Source organism: Bos grunniens, chromosome 4 (genome assembly GCF_055505025.1).
Source record: "Bos grunniens cultivar Pamir isolate PY7600 chromosome 4, Bosgru_T2T1.0, whole genome shotgun sequence".
Lineage (NCBI taxonomy): Eukaryota > Metazoa > Chordata > Mammalia > Artiodactyla > Bovidae > Bos > Bos grunniens.
In genome coordinates this window covers 63,744,798-63,762,175 of record NC_141168.1, presented here as the reverse complement: position 1 = coordinate 63,762,175, position 17,378 = coordinate 63,744,798, and the positions used below count along the sequence as shown (strand labels likewise).

Here is a 17,378-nt window from a genome sequence, read left to right as displayed (position 1 = left end):
TGTTATGGATAATAATATGAAGGTCCAAAAAAGGATAGGAAGTTTATTAACTGTGTACTCAAGTTTCCATTCTTAAGTATTCTAGTGAGGATTTTTATTTCTTTGAAGTACATGCTGAAATACTCTTGGGTCTAGTTTGTATGTATAGATAAACAAGTAATAATATAGTCTACTTTTAAAGAAATCGGGATTTTGCAAATTCATTATGTTGATTAACACCACTATGACTCAAGTGACCCAACTCAGCCAGACTGGGGATTTCCTTAGTAGAGAATCTGATTCCTTAGGGTGGGATTTATTGCTTCTGAGCAAGAGAAGGGCCAGATAAGAAATCAGCTAAATAGAGCATGATCATGTATCCTGGTTGGAAAGGGATTAGTTTAATGTATGGCCTAGATTGCAAGAGTCTTTGATGAATTCATCACTTTTGCTCCCTAGAAATTTGTTCATAAGTGCTTTGTGTCTCGTTTTTTCCCTGCAATGTTTCAGTTTCCTGTTTTATACTCCAGTTCCCCACCTGGTCCCTAGAAGTCCAGCACAGCCTCTCTGCACTAGTTACCATCCTTGAGGTGAATTTCTCAGATTGAGTTACTTTCCACTTATCCTTTCCTATATGATGTTTGTATTTATAAGTAAAATGAAAAAATGACAGGAGGCTGAAAAATTTAATAGACTGATAGGTTTGCCACCCATCTTGCTGTGCAGAAAACTCTACATACTTCTCCAACAATTCTGAAAGAGACACCCCTGTAAGTGAAAGTCGCTCAGTCGTGTCCAAATCTTTGCAACCCCTGGACATCACAGTCCAAGGAATTCTCCAGGCCAGAATACTGGAGTGAGTAGCTGCCGGGGCCCAGCCCTGGTTGGATCCAGGGATTCCCTCAGGATGATGGCGTCAGAGATTAGAATAGCGATAGCTTAATTAAGTATTAATTAGAGATATAAAGAGTGGTTAAATAGGGATAGCTCAGTGAGAAAATTCAGTGGAGAAAAGAGGCTGAATAACTTGGTTTACGTGGAAAACCAATAAAACTCCAAGACAAGGAGTTTGTGTCACCTATGTAGGCCGTAGGCGTCCTCCTATTCTCCCGAAGGAGAGGAGACACTAAGGCCTCCCCCGTCAGATCTTAGAAGCCCAGGCAAAATTAGTAGGCTTGACAAGCCTCCATGCTCCAGATGGGAATTCAGCCAGGAGGTGAGAGAAAGAACGATATGGGGAGACCAAGCTTCAGTGAGCAAGGCCCATAGCTTTATTCTCTGTTATTTTCAACAGGGGCTTTTATACCCTAAGTGGCACGTAGAGGATAATAGGGGGTGTGAAATCATGCAAAGTCAGCAGTCTTTGATCCTTATGGAAATCAGGGTTTCTTTTCTGCAAACTTATCATATACAAATGGCTTAGGTGATTTACATCATCTTCTGGCCAGAAGGCCTGTTAACATTTTATGACTCTAACAAAGGTTTGTCAACCATAAGACTTATTTTCTCTAAGAGTAATTATTTTAAAGTTTGGCGCCATCCTCCGAAGGTGTTAAAGTTGCATTCCTATAGGGCAGAGGTGCAGTGGGTTTACAACAAAGGAAAGAATTTATTACCTTAAGGGTCTAAAGTTGTTAACACCAAGGCCACTACTTATTTTTTCTACATACCAACTATATTAATACACTTCCAAGGATACAATACAGGGGATGTGGAAACTTGGCAGCAAGCATGGGCTCAACAATGAAATCTTCTACTAGTTCTATTCTGACAATTTCTAACTCTCCAAGAGGCTCTATACTATTTGAATATCTTAAGCTTCCTGTGCCGCTCATGTTTACAATTGTAAACAATTGTATGCATAGCTCTAGGAGTCCGGGTAAACCTGTCAGGCAAGTTAGAGAGCCATCTGAGGGGTTTGTGAACTAAAACACTCTTGTCATGCCCAGGAACTTTATTAACTGGAGCTGTAAGTTAACTCTTTTTCAGAGAGGGAGATGGTGGTGGGGGACAGCCCCCCGTAAAGTCAGAGGTGTAGGTGAGAGCACAAAGCAGTAAGGCAGGCAGACTCTGGTTTTGGGGTAGAGCTCAGGCAGGCCCAGAGGGGCACCCCTCGAGTTCTGGCTCGCCTTGCCCACCAGAACTCTCCCACATAACCCTGTTATGGGTGGGGACTCCCGTGCTGGCTCCCGGCAAGTAGCCTTTCCCTTCTCCATGGGATCTTTCCAACCCAGGGATTGAACCCAGGTCTCCTGCATTGCAGGCAGATTCTTTACCAGCTGAGTCACAAGGGAACCCCACAAGGACACCCCTATAATCATGAGAAATAAATCTTAGACAAGCACAAAACATTTCTGTCCACCCTGGGCTTAGGCATAGGAGCATTGGTCACATAACCCTTGTTTTATTACAGACTATAAGAGAAATTAGGTAGCATACACCTGCAAAATTAAATCAAAATGTAAATAGCCTGGTAAATTTAGCATAAAAGTAAGCCAAACCAGACTTCCCTGTAGCTCAAATGGTAAAGAATCTGCCTGCAAGGCAGGAGACCAGGGTTTGATCCCTGGGTTGGTAAGTTCCTCTGGAGAAGGGAATAGCAATCCACTCCAGTATTCTTGCCTGGAGAATTCCATGGACAGAGAAGCCTGGCAGGCTACATTCCGTGGAGTGGCAAAGAGTCGGACATGACTGAGCGACTAACACAGTCCAGCACAAACTAAGTCAAGCAAAGAAAAAGAAAGGAAAAAAAGCTAAGATAACTTAATAAGTGGACTTGGTCTCAGCCCTGAAGGCTACTAATGTGATGGGCAGAAAGTGCTTTCATTCTCAGTAATTAATACTATTACACAATCTTTTAAAATCTCTGCCTCTGCTGATCTCTGGCTCTCCTGCTGAGAGAGCTTCCTGTGTGGCCTCTGGAGTAGAGAAAGCTCTTCTTCTGAAGCCTCATGTTCAGTGTCCTGACTCTAGATCTCTTTAAATGGCCCAGTGCATGTAAAGATACCATTCTCCATCCTTTTGTAGAGTTTCCATGCCCTCTCTCTATAAGGCTTGTTCCATACAACATGGCAACTTTCTACCTGTCCTGGTTACTGTCTCTGTTGTTCAGTCACTAAATCATGTCCAAATCTTTGTGACCACGTAGATTGAGCACACCAGGCTCCTCTGTCCTCCACTATCTCCCAGAGTTTGCTCAAATTCCATTGAGTCTGTGATGCTATCTAACCATCTCATCCTCTGTCGCCCTCTTCTCCTTTTGCCTTCAGTCTTTTCCCAGCCTCAGGGTGTTTTCCAATGAGTTGGCTCTTCGCATCAGGTGGCCAAAGTAATGGAACTTCAGCTTTAGCAACAGTCCTTCCAGTGATTATTCAGGGTTGATTTCCTTTAGGATTGACTGGTTTGATCTCCTTGCTGTCTAAGGGACTCTCAAGAGTCTGCTCCAATACCGTATTTTGCATCAATACCGTATGAAGGCATCAATTCTTCAGCACTGAGCCTTCTTTATGGTCCAACTCTTTATGTCAGCAAAGAGATGTCTGTGCTTTTTTAATATGCTCTCTAGGTTTGTCATAGCTTTCCTTTCAGGGAGCAAGTGTCTTAATTTCATGGCTGCAGTCACTGTCCAAAGTGATTTGGAGCCCAAGAAAACCAAATCTGTCGCTGCTTCCACTTTTTCCCTTTCGGTTTGCCATGAAGTGATGGCACCAGATGCCATAATTTTAGTTTTTTGAATGTTGGGTTTCAAGTCAGCTTTTTCACTCTCCTCCTTTACCTTCATTGAGAGGATCTTTAGTTCCTCTTCACTTTCTGCCAGTGAAGTGATATCATCTGCATATCTGAGGTTATTGATATTTCTCCCAGCAGTCTTGATTGCACCTTATGATTTATCCAACTTGGCATTTCATATGATGTACTCTGCATGGAAGTTAAATAAGCAGGGTGACAATACACAGCCTCGATGTACTCCTTTCCCAGTTTTGAACCAGTCTGTTGTTCTACATCTAGTTCTAACAGTTGTGTCTTGACCTGCATACAGATTTCTCAGGAGACAGGTAAGGTGGTCTGGTATTCCCATCTCTTTAAGAATTTTTCTGCAGTTTGTTGTGATCCACACAGTCAAAGGCTTTAGCATAGTCAGTGAAGCAGAAGTAGATGTTTTTCTGGAATTACGTTGCTTTTTCTGTGATCCAACTAATGTTGGCAATTTGATCTCTGCTTCCTCTGCCTTTTCTAAATCCAGCTTGTATACCTGGAAGTTCTCAGTGCACATACTGTTGAAGCCTAGCTTGAAAGATTTTGAGCATTACTTTGCTAGTGTATGAAATGAGTGCAGTTGTACAGTAGTTTGAACATTCTTCAGCACTGCCCTTCTTTGGAACTGGAATGAAAACTGACCTTTTCCAGTCCTGTGGCCACTGCTGGGTTTTCCAAATTTGCTGATATATTGAGTGCAACACTTTAATGGCATCATCTTTTAGGATGTGAAATAGCTCAGCTGGAAATCTATCACCTCCACTAACTTGTTCAGAGTAATGCTTCCTAAGGCCTACTTGACTTCACACTCCAGGATGTCTGGCTCTAGGTGAGTGACCATACCATCAAAATTATCTGGGTCATTAAGACTTTTTTGTATAGTTCTTCTGTGTATTCTTGCCACCTCTTCTTAATTGCTTCTGCTTCTGTTAGGTCCTTGCTGTTTCTGTCCTTTATCATGCTCATCCTTGCATGACATGTTCCCTTGTTGTCTCCAATTTTCTTGAAGAGATCTCTAGTCTTTCCCATTCTATTGTTTTCTTCTATTTCTTTGCATTGTTCATTTAAGAAGTCTTTCTTATCTCTCCTTGCTATTCTCTGGAACTCTGCATTCATTTGGGCATATCTTTCCCTCTGTCCCTTGACTTTTGTTTCTCTTTTTTCCTTAGCTATTTGTAGAGCTTCCTTAGACAACCACTTTGTCTTCTTGCATGTCTTTTCCTTGGAGATGGTTTGGTCACCCACTCCTGTATGGGGTTACAAACCTCTGTCCATAGTTCCCTTCTTAATCCTCATAACAACTACTGACAAGACTTTACCACTCTGCCTGCCTCACCACTTCCCCTGTCCTTAACAGAGAAAACAGAAGCCATCAGACAGGAACTTCCTTAAATCCATGTGTTCTCTCCTTTGCCACCTGCACACTTATCTGCCTCCTTCCTTTCCTTCTTGCTTCCTGTCTCAGTGGTGGGGCAAGACTCCTTCCCTTCAAGGCTAATGCTTCCACCTGCTTCTCTCAGGATCTTCCTCTTCTCCTGGCTCCCCTTAGCTTGCTTCTCTTAGCATTCCCTCTTGTTTCCTCTCTTCTGGCAGTGTTATCAGATTTTTAACACTCTAAAGCATTTTTCTTTTATTTATTTTAATTGGAGGCTAATAACTTTACAATATTGTAGTGGGTTTTGCCATATTTTTACATGAATCAGCCATGGTTGTACACATGTCCCCCATCCTGAACCCCGCTCCCACCTCCCTCTCCATCCCATCCCTCAGGGTGATCCCAGTGCACCAGCCCTGAGCACCTTGTCTCATGCATCGAACCTGGACTGGTGATCTGTTTCACATATGATAACATACATGTTTCAATGCTATTCTCTCAAATCATCCCACCCTCGTCTTCTCCCACAGAGTCCAAAAGACTGTTCTATATATCTGTGTCTCTTTTGCTGTCTCACATATAGGGTCATTGTTACCATCTTTCTAAATTCCATATATATGCATTAGTATACTGTATTGGTGTTTTTCATTCTGACTTACTTCACTCTGTATAAAGCCTCCAGTTTCATCTACCTCGTTAGAACTGATTCAGATGTATTCTTTTTAATGTGTGAGTAATATTCCATTGTGTATATGTACCAGAGCTTTCTTATCCATTCATCTGCCGATGGACATCTAGGTTGCTTCCATGTCCTGGCTATTATCAACAGTGCTGCAATGAACATTGGGGTACACATGTCTCTTTCAATTCTGGTTTCCTCAGTGTATATGCCCAGCAATGGGATTGCTGGGTCATATGGCAGTTCTATTTCCAGTTTTTTCCACCTGTATGTCTTCTTTGGAGAAATGTCTGTTTAGGTCTTTGTCCCATTTTTTGATTTGGTCATTTATTTTTCTGGAATTGAGCTGTAGGAGTTGCTTCTATATTTTTGAGATTAATTCTTTTTCAGTTGCTTTGTTTGCTATTATTTTCTCCCATTCTGAAGGCTGTCTTTTCACCTTGCTTATATTTTCTTTCATTGTGCAAAAGCTTTTAGGTTTAATTAGGTCCCATTTGTTTATTTTTGCTTTTATTTCCATTACTCTGGGAGGTGGGTCATAGAGGATCCTGCTGTGATTTATGTCAGAGTGTTTTGCCTATGTTTTCCTCTAGGAGTTTTATAGTTTTTGGTCTTATATTTAGATCTTTAGTCCATTTCGAGTTTATTTTTGTGAATGGTGTTAGAAAGTGTTCTAGTTTCATTCTTTTACAAGTGGTTGACTAGTTTTCCCAGCCTTTTTTCCAGTGTATATTCTTCCCTCCTTTGTCAAAGATAAGGTGTCCATATGTGCGTGATTTATCTCTGGGCTTTCTATTTTGTTCCACTGATCTATATTTCTGTCTTTGTGCCAGTACCATGCTGTCTTGATGACTGTGGCTTTGTAGTAGAGCCTGAAGTCAGGCAGGTTGATTCCTCCAGTTCCATTCTTCTTTCTCAAGATTACTTTGGCTATTCGAGGTTTTTTTATATTTCCTTACAAATTGTGAAATTATTTGTTCTAGTTCTCTGAAAAATACTGTTGGTAGCTTTATAGGGATTGCATTGAATCTATAGATTGCTTTAGGTAGTATACTCATTTTCACTATATTGATTCTTCAAATTCATGAACATGGTATATTTCCCCATCTATTTGTGTCCTCTTTGATTTCTTTCATCAGTGTTTTATAGTTTTCTATATATAGGTCTTGTGTTTCTTTAGGTAGATTTACTCCTAAGTATTTTATTCTTCTCGTTGCAATGGTGAATGGGATTGTTTCCTTAATTTCTCTTTCTGTTTTCTCATTGTTAGTGTGTAGGTATGCAAGGGATTACTGTGTGTTAATTTTATATCCTGCAACTTTACTATATTCATTGATTAGCTCTAGTAATTTTCTGGTGCAGTCTTTAGGGTTTTCTACGTAAAGGATCATGTCATCTGCAAACAGTGAGAGTTTTACTACTTCTCTTCAAATCTGGATTCCTTTTATTTATTTTTCTTCTCTGATTGCTGTGGCTAAAGCTTCCAAAACTATGTTGAATAGTAGTGGTGGGAGTGGGCACCCTTTTCTTGTTCCGACTTTAGGGGAAATGCTTTCAATTTTTCACCATTGAGAATAATGTTTGCTGTGGGTTTGTCATATATAGCTTTTATTATGTTGAGGTATGTTCTTTATATTCCTGCTTCTGGAGGGTTTTTATCATAAATGGATGTTGAATTTTGTCAAAGACCTTCTCTGCATCTATTGAGATAATCATGTTTTTTATCTTTCAGTTTGTTAATGTGCGTGGTGTATTATATTGATTGATTTGCAGATATTGAAGAATCTTTGCATCCCTGGGATAAAGCCCACTTGATCATGGTGTGTGATCTTTTTAATGTGTTGTTGGATTCTGATTGCTAGAATGTTGTTAAGGAGTTTTGCACCTCTGTTCATCAGTGATATTGGCCTGTAGTTTTCTTTTTTTGTGGCATCTTTGTCAGGTTTAGGTATTAGGGTGATGGTGGCCTCACAGAATGAGTTTAGCAGTTTACCTTCCTCTGCAATTTTCTGGAAGAGCTTGAGTAGGATAGGTGTTTACTCTTCTCTAAATTTTGGGTAGAATTCAGCTGTGAAGCCATCTGGTCCTGGGCTTTTGCTTGCTGAAAGATTTCTGATTACAGTTTCGATTTCCGTGCTTGTGATGCATCCGTTAAGATATTCTGTTTCTTCCTGGTTCAGTTTTGAAAAGTTATACTTTTCTAAAAATTTGTCCGTTTCTTCTAAGTTGTCCATTTTATTGGCATATAGTTGCTGATAGTAGTCTCTTATCCTTTGTATTTCTGTGTTGTCTGTTGTAATTTCTCCATTTTCATTTCTAATTTTGTTGATTTTATTCTTTTCCCTTTGTTTCTTGATGAGTCTGGCTAGTGGTTTGTCAATTTTATTTATCTTTTCAAAGAACCAGCTTTTAGCTCTATTGATTTTTGCTATGGTCTCTTTTGTTTCTTTTGCATTTATTTCTACCCTAATTTTTATAATTTCTTTCCTTCTACTAGCCCTTTTTCTTTAAAGACAAACTACGTTGTAATAGCTACCACACTGTTTCTTCCTGTCCCTCGTGAGCCACCTGCAGGAAAGGCTGGTCTTCACTCACTGTCTCTACTTCCCTCCATCCCATTTGTCCCTTGGGCTACTTTCTGTCCTCGAAGCTCAAATGAAGTTTTCCCCTCAAGGTCACCTACACTGGCCAACCTTATAGACACTTCCTAAATCTTCCCTTACTTGACTTCCCTATAACATGTAATACTATTGATTACCCTTCTTGAAAATCCCACATTTTGTGGTCTGACAGTGTTCTCCTGAGTCTGATCCTTCTACTCCTTTGAGTACTCTTCTCTCTTATCTGTATTAAAAAAAAAAATTATTTAGTAAAGTATGTTTTTGTTGCATGTGCTCAGTCACCCAGTCATGTCCAACTCTTTGTGGCCCCATTAACTGTAGCCTGCCAGGCTCTTTGCATGAAATTTCCCATGCAAGAATAATGCAGTGTGTTGCCATTCCCTGCTGCAGAAGATCTTGCCACCCCAGGGATCGAACCTGCATCTCTTGTATCTAGGGATGAACCTGTGTCTTTTGTCTCCTGCATTGGTAGATGGATTCTTACCACTAGTGCCACCTGGGAATCCCCTAGTGAAGTATAGTTAACTTAGAAACATTGTGTTGATTACTGCTGTACTGCAAAATGACTCAGCTATACACATATGTCTTCTTTTTCATATTCTTTTCCCTTATGGCTTATCACAGTATGTTGAATATAGTTCCCTGTGCTATACAGTAGGACTTTGTTGTTTATCCTTCCTGTATATACTAGTGTGCATCTTATCTGCATCTTAAATGTTGGTGTTATCATGGATTTAATCTTTGGACTCTATCTGTGTCTTCTACACTCTGGAACCATCTCACCCACTTCTGTGGGTTAATTTGCTACATCTCTGCTGATGATGTCCAGATCTGGGTTTGTAGTTCAGGGCTTTTACCAGCCTACTGAGCATCTTCAGCGGGATCTGCCAGAGATACCTCTTAACTCAGCTTGTCCAAAACTGAATTTTTTTATTCCATCTCCATCCTCTCCTGTGGTGAATTGAAACCTTCAGTTTCTCTTGACTGCTCACACTTTACCTCACCATCTAAACACTTGGTTTCATGACCAGTCACTACCTCCTCCTTGGTGGCTCTTTAAGAAATTTAAACCAGAGACAGATATCAGAATCAGCCCGAGTTTTCCTCCTTTAAGAAGTTCAGAGTAGTCCCAAGGCTTTTTTGGTCCTAAAAAAAAAAAAAAAAATCACATCATTTAGCCACACTCAACTACATATAGTTGTCTGACTACACCTGTATTTTTTAAAACAGTTGTTTTTTCAGTTAGATAAGCGTTTCAAAAATAGTACAGAAAATTCCCATATACCCTTCACCCAACTTCTCCTTATGTTAGCATCTTACATAACCACAGAACATTTATTGAAACTAAATTAACCTCAGTAGAATACTGTTAACACACAACTTATTTGGATGTTGCACATTTTTCCAGTACTTTTCTTTTTCTCTTCTGGGATCTAGTCTAGAACCCACATTGCATTTAGTTGCCGTATCGTCATCGTCTCATATATGTGTTTTTCTCCCCCAGTGTCTTTATATGTTTTGTTTCTTCTGTATAACCTGTCTTTCTGTCCCTTGCCTGGTAAGCCTCTTAGTCTTTATGACTGAAGTCAAATAGCCTTTCCCCCCACAGAGTTTTCTCTACTTCCCTGGCGGAGCTAAAATCCAGGGGTCTTTACTGCTGCTTTGTCATCAGTCTTAACAAATGAGTGCAGAGGTCAGACATGTAATGCCCTCACGTACAGGTACAGTTTTTATTTCCTTGTTACATTCTTTATACTGAATTAAAAGACTCAAATAGTAGAATTTTAATACATGTTTAATACTGACATTAAGAATGATGAGTCATGTTGAAAGGATCCCCAGAAGAAGATGTTTTTCTGCCACAGCTGTTGATAAATCTGGTTCAATTAACTGGCAGTAGTTTCAAATGGATTGTCTAACTTACTATAGTTTTTAATTTAATTCTCTACATCCTGAAACTTACGGGCCCCTTAATTTTATTAATATACTATGAATCTCTGTACCAGTTAATATCTGAAGAAATTTCTTATTTATTTCTCTCAATTATATAGCTTGCATTTTTGCACCTATCACTTTTCTGGATGACTGTCTGTGGCTGACCACTGCATCTCTTTCTTGTGCTCAAGACTGGGCAAAAAGTGGCCTGGGGTGTGATGTACAATTCATTGCTCCACCAACTGATTTTAATTCTGGGCAAAGAAATAGATTGTGAGCCAGGCTATATCATCTCAAAGAAGAGGCTACTACTGCTGCCACAGAGCCTTTGTTATAACTCTTCTTTAATAATCTAGGGAGTCCATCCCTCCTGTCAGATCTGATTTCAGTCTCAAGTAAAGCAGCAGGCTGGCTTTCATCTCCCTCTTCTCTAATTTGTAATAAATTAACTTCATGCCATTTTAAAATGACTTGCACAGATCCCACCCTATCGAAGCAAACACAGAATTGTCCTTTTCTGTGACAGTGACATTGTTTTGTTCCCATTATCCAGGTGCAACCTCAGGGGGTTGTAGTCATGTGGCCTGGTCTCTCCTAGGAAGAATGGCTCAGTTAATCGTTCCCACATCTCTCTGTCTGTCTCCCCCATCTGACATAATACCAGCAAGACTTTTGCTTGTCTGTGTCTGCTGCAAGAGGAGGGGAGGATATTTCTTCTTATTCTAATATCCATGTTGCCTTTTTCCGTGCCCACACTGGATTTAATGGAAAAAAAAATCATCCCTGTGCTAAAACAAAAATAGTTGCATTATGGGTATTCCCTAGAATGCAAGTGATCCGTATTTAACTACTCATTGGTTTAGGGATGTAACTGCATTTTACTGTGGTGACAAAACCATCCATCAAAAAACACAGTGATGTAGTTTTGTGCAAAGCTGCAGTGTTTTACTATTCAGATTCACAGGCATTCAGACATCCAGCCACAACTTTTTTGCACTGATATCTCCATGCTGTACTTTACCAGCTTCATTTCTGTGATTTCCTTGATTTTTAGCCCTTCACCTGGGGGAAGATTGCTCCTACCCATTTATTCTCTCCCATCCGTACCCTTGTTCAGACTCCTCCTCACAGTCCAGACTCTTCTCCCACCTGGCAGAAGAACGCTCGAGAAATTCACGGCTGACTCTTTCTCACTCCCTGGCTTCTGCTGGTGAGCTGAGCATTTCCTCTGAAGAACTGGACAACCTTTCTGGCTTAACCCTTTGCAATATCTGCTGTGCACTACAGGCCTATCTTCTGGAACCTGTTTCTAGTCTTCACTGCTCTTCAGTCTCATTTTTTTTTCTGTTTCATCCAGTGAATGAACAAATTATCTCTGACTCATCTGTTGTGTTCCTAGGCTCCCATGACATGCCTTCTCTGCTCCTATGTGCTTCTCCTCCCCACTGCATCCAGATCACATGATCCCTTTTGCTCCCTGGGTGGTTTCAGAACACAGACCAGCCATTTCACTGTAGGACTCATAGGCTTGTTAGGTATGAAACTATTTTAGCCCAAAGACCACTCTAAGCTCTCTCCCAGGGTGTTTCCCACAAACATACTTTGTGTGTGTGAAAAATGAAATCTTGGGGGTGATCTTTCTTAACCATACCTACCATTCAATATGTTATCTGTTAATTTTAAATTTGTTACAGCAAAACTCAAAACCTGGTTAAAACAACAGTAGAAGAGTCATTGTAGTCACGACTGCTATTTTGTATAGTAGTTGAGAGCATGAACTTTGGTTCACATCTTGGCTCTGATTCTTACTAACATTGTAATATTGAGCAAATCACATAAGCTTCTCAGGTTATGATGTTCTGCCTCACAGGATTATTATCAGAGTAAAAAAACACATGCAGAGTGCTTAGCCTGACATTTAGTAAGCCTTTGTAAATGATGGCAAATGCATGTAAATAAATGTAAATGCAGACCATCGGGTTGCAGAGTCAGACACAACTTAGCACATGACTTAGCAACTGAACAACATCAACAGAATGATCGTTGCTTGGATTGCCTTTAAAATCTCTAGTGCTGTGTGATGTGTTGAGGATGCAAGCTGAAAACCTCAGAGGACAAGAAAAGGCAGGCTGTGAGATTTTCTCTGCAGGCCACTTAAGTTCTTTGGAAATAGATTTAAACTCTAACCCCATACCTAACATATGATTTTGACTCCTAATGGACCAAAAAAAAAAAATTTATTTTGAACACCTAGTATTAGTAAATATTATAATACAGTAAATACTAAAGCAAAACGTTCACAGAGACCAAAGAGTTTTTATGTACTTTTCTTTACTAAATTAATAGGTAGAATTCCTGCCCATCCTCTCCACTTCCTCTCCACACCAGCACCAACATACACACAACACATAACAAAAAACACACTGGTATTATTGGTGGAAGGAAGGTCTTAACTTCTGTGTGCAGAGTAATGTTTGTATTAGCTACTGTATTTTGTGTTGAGTAAGGGTGATAGAGTTCAGCTGTAAGAAGGTATCAAGATGTCACAGCTCGAAATCAGAGACTCCAATGCTGAGGTCTTGCCCCTAGGCTGGGGGAGAAGTGCAGTGAACTATAATAGGTGGCACTCACCTGGCCACAGTGACTGCCCCCTGTAAAGGCAGCCACGGTGTCTATTCACAGTGCCCCCTATGGGCAGAACACGGCCATCGCATCTTCAATCACAGAAATGGTTGATCCTTGACTGCAGGTTGAGCTACAGGGGTTCAGCAAGCAGACATTCTAAGAGGTTTCCAGAAGTATTCAAGAACCAGGCAGTCATTTGTGGGGATGGGGATAAGAAAGCAATCTATAGCTTCAGGATTTCTGTACACAGATGGAACATACCAGACCAAGGCATGCTCCAGCTTCTGGGGAAGAAACCTGGAAATAACTGGATGGTGTCTGGACTGGGGCTGTATGAAGCTTCAGTTTTAATAGGAAGGAGTGGTTCAACATACCGAATACAGGTCACGCTGGAGATGGGACCAGAGCATGTTACTGACCCTACAAACAATATCCAGGCAGAAAAAAATAGGACCAGTGTAGGGTGCTGTGCTCCAAGCCCTGATACCAGAACAAGACTGAGAAGAGGGGATGGTGACCCCAGGTTCCATAACTTTACATTGCTAAGCACTTTTTATTCAGGAAAGCATCTGAAGTGTTCACGTTATAATTATTTCTAAACTATATATGCACTCTTCTGTCTAAATGAAATATCTTGCCGAAGCATTTGGAGCCATAACTTGAGAAGAGAGTTTCTTGTGTTTATTGGTCCTCCTGTTACTGGGCAGATGTGCTGGGAAGAACATCTTGTAATATTCTGATTTTGTTTCTCTAAGCTTATTAGAGTTGTCTTTCTTAAAGATTTAGTATTAAAAAATGTTTATAAATCACACAGATTAGCCTAGAATACCAAAGGGGTTCTGCGCTTAATTTCCTACCTGTTCCCAAAACACTAGCCTTAAAAATAAATATATACATTAAAAACAATAAAGTTCCTAAATTTAGTTATTTAGTTAAACTAAATACTAAGTTTAGCATAACTAAACTTATTTAGCTCAAAATAAGGTAAGCTATACTGATTCTATATCTGTTACAATATATTTTTCTCAAAATTTTAATTTAAAGTCACCTTCATTACAGAAACAGTATATAGATAAACAAAAATAAAAACACCATATTCTGATTGCTCAGATGATGTTAACTATTAGGGTATATGATGATGTTACCCCTTAGGGTATATCTTTCTGGAGGTTCTTCTGTATGAACTTTTTTTTACCCAGATGATGTTATTTATTTTAGTAGACTTTTAAAAGAGTAGCTTAGTATACAATAAAGTTGAGAGTAAAGGATAGAGACTTCCCTTCCACCCTCTGCCCTGGCATATGTGTAGCTTCCTCCATTGTCAGCATCATTCACCAGAAAGGTGCATATTTATTTTAACCAAGGTTGAATCTGCATTGACACATCATCATTACCCAAAGCCCTTAGTTTACTAGGGTTCACTCTTTTTTTATGCATAATTTTATTTTTCTTGATTTTTGGCTGTGCTGGGTCTTTGTTGCTGTGCCGGCTTTTCTCTACTCACAGAGAGTGAGGGACGTTCTCTAATTGTGCTCAGGCTTCCCATCGTGGTGGCTTCTCTTGTTGCCGAGCACAGGCTCTAGGGCGCACAGGCTTCAGTAGCTGAGGCACGTGGGCTCAGTAGTTGTGGCTCCCGGGCGCTAGAACACAGGCTCAGTTGTTGTGGCACACAGGCTTAATTGCTCCACAACATGTGGGATCTTCCCAGATCAGGGATCGAACCCATGTCTCCTGCTTTGGCAGATGGATTCTATACCACTGAGCTACCAGGGAAACCCTAGGTTTCACTCTTGTTTTTGTGTATTCTGTGGATTTGGACAAATGTATAGTGACATGTATCTATCATCATAATATCATACTGCCCTAGAAAAATCTTCCATGGTCTGTCTGTTCATCCTTTCTCCTACTCCCAACCTCTGGAAACCACTAATTTTTTTTTTTAACTGTCTTCATAGTTCTGCACTTTCTAGAATATTACATAGTTAGAATCATGGAGTTTGTAGACTTTTCAGATTGGCTTCTTTCACTTAGTGATATGCATTGTTTCCTCCATGTCTTTTCATGGCTTGGTAGCTCATTTATTTTTAGCACTGAAATGGTATTCTGGTTTCTGGATGTACCACGTTTATCTATTCATGTACTGAAGGATATCTCGGTTGCTTCATTATATGTATTTTTTATTTTTTTATTGAAGTATAGTTTATTTACAATGTTGTGCCAATCTCTGCTATACAGCAAAGTAACTCAGTGATACACATGTAATAGACATGCTTTTTTTAATATTCTTTTCCATTATCATTTATTGCAAGATATTGAATATAGTTTCCTGTGCTATACAATAGGACCTTATTATTTTTTTATTTACTTTTTCCAGTTAATGACTTTTCCAATCATTAATTTTTTTTATCTCATCTAGAACTTAGTCAATGTATCAATTCCAAAAGAAAATCCTTTTCAGCAAGTTTGTCCAAATCCAGGGCCATTATATTGTATCTGGCTCTTACATATCTCTTAAGTATTATTTAATCTAGAGTAATCCTTTTTTTTTCCCCCACAAAACTTGACTTGTGGAGTCAAAGACAGGCATCCTACAGAAAGTGCCGCCTTCTGGGTTTGTCTGGTTGCTTCCCCATAGCATTCAGCATGTTGCTCTGTCCTTTGTATTATCTGTGAAGTGGAAGGTGAATCTGTTGGTGTCACCCATTCAGGCTCCGCAGCTTTGGGAGGAATGCATTGCGAGGATGATGTGTTGTTTTCCTTGCCCTGCATCAGAGGGCCGACAGCCCAATCCCCCGACGTGCAGTTACATTTGTCCCCTTGCCGGTAGGAGGGAATCTGTGTGGTAGCGTAGAATGTTCATTTGCTCATCAACAATTTTCCTACTGATTTTAGCATTTAGTGACAACCCTTGACTAAAGAAAGAATTACACTAGGAATATGAAACTGTATTTTTAAAACCTATAATTTCTTTTACATTTGTTGACTGACATTTTCTGTAGGGATTTCTCACCATAGTGGGATTATTATATTATCATGAAATACAGAGTCCTTTAATTGCCTGTTTTCAAAGTAAGGAGTTGTTTAATATCTACCTCAGAGGAGATGTGGGAAGAATTTAAGCACTTTTTTAAAATGCTATGGTTGTGGGATGAGGGGTGGTGGTGGGAGGGAGGCTCAAGATGGAGGGGATATATGTGTGTGTAGATATATATGTATATATACATATAGTTATGGTTGATTCGCGTTGTATGACAGAAACCAACACAACATTGTAAAGCAATTATCCTCCAGTTAAAAGATTTTTTAAAATGCTATGGTCACTGCAATATGATTTCTTGAGCACTTCCAATGTATCAGGCTCTATGTAAAGGCCTCACGTAATCTAATTTGTTTGGCAGCATAGTGAGGTCATAGAGATAGAAAACGGAAATCATAAGAGGCTGAATAACTTGATACAGTTACTTGTGTGGGAAGTAAGAGAGCTAGAATTCAAACCCAAATGGGTCTGCGTCCAAAATAAGTGAGTTATTCCTCTTAGACATTTTTGTTGCATTTTACTTAAAAGCCAAATTCTGTTTGTAATGATATTTGGAATATTTCCCAGTTCTTAAAAACTAGAAATGAATATTATGCTTAATAATTCTCAAGAGGTCTCTTAACTCTCCCCCTTCCATTTTTTAAAATATTTTTTTACAGTGTGAAGAAAACACAAATCTTCAGGATACTACCCGCTACCTCAAACTTCCTTTTTCCAAGGGCATTCTCCTTGGGAATAATAATCAAGCCATGAAGGCCACAAAGGAGTCTTTTTGGATAACATCTTTTCTCTGTTCCACAAAACTCACACAAAACGGTAATGTATAATACTGTTTTATTTGAAAGCCCCTGTATTTAAGTACTCATGCGAATTTTAGTTGGATATTCTGTAAACATCAGTTTTATATTTAAGAACTTTGCACTAGAAAAATTGTTGTTGATCCTTCTGTTTGTGGTTTTTAATAAAATAAAAGTAATTGTGACCCAACAAACAGCTAAATGTGTATAGTTTAAGGACTACAGAATTATCCTGGTATTGGAACCCAATACTCAAGTCCTCAAATAAACCATCAAAACCCAGCTGCTTAAAAAAAAAAAAAAAAAAAGCAAAGATTACCACCAACTTAATCTCTCTTGCTTCATAAACTGTGCTAATTGCAGGCTTCAGAGTAAATGCTGTTTTCTGTTTAATTAGATGGATATTACTTTTCTATTCTAGCATTACTTTTTATGTCAGTGATTGTTTAGAAAGTTATGATTAAGAAAGCAAGCTCTTCTCCTTGGCAAATTGTTCTGAAAGCACTGTCTGTAATGAAGGAAGTAAATTAAATATTTTTGAATTCTTCATGGTCACCATGTAAGGCTTCTGGAA

The 17,378-nt window shown here is 39.4% G+C and overlaps 1 protein-coding gene across 5 annotated transcripts in view; it reads left to right on the top strand.

Moving 5' to 3' along the window:
* The window catches only part of DOCK4 (dedicator of cytokinesis 4), a 479,600-nt gene that overhangs the window by 302,208 nt on the left and 160,014 nt on the right, over nucleotides 1-17,378 (top strand). For all 5 annotated transcript variants that reach the window (XR_015162547.1, XM_086396606.1, XM_086396604.1 and 2 more), the window contains exon 17: nucleotides 16,667-16,823. Coding sequence is in view for 4 of the 5 variants with exons in the window: in XM_086396606.1 (XP_086252732.1) it covers nucleotides 16,667-16,823 (157 nt within the window). In the remaining variant the exon portion in view is untranslated. The remainder of the gene's footprint in view (nucleotides 1-16,666; nucleotides 16,824-17,378) is intronic.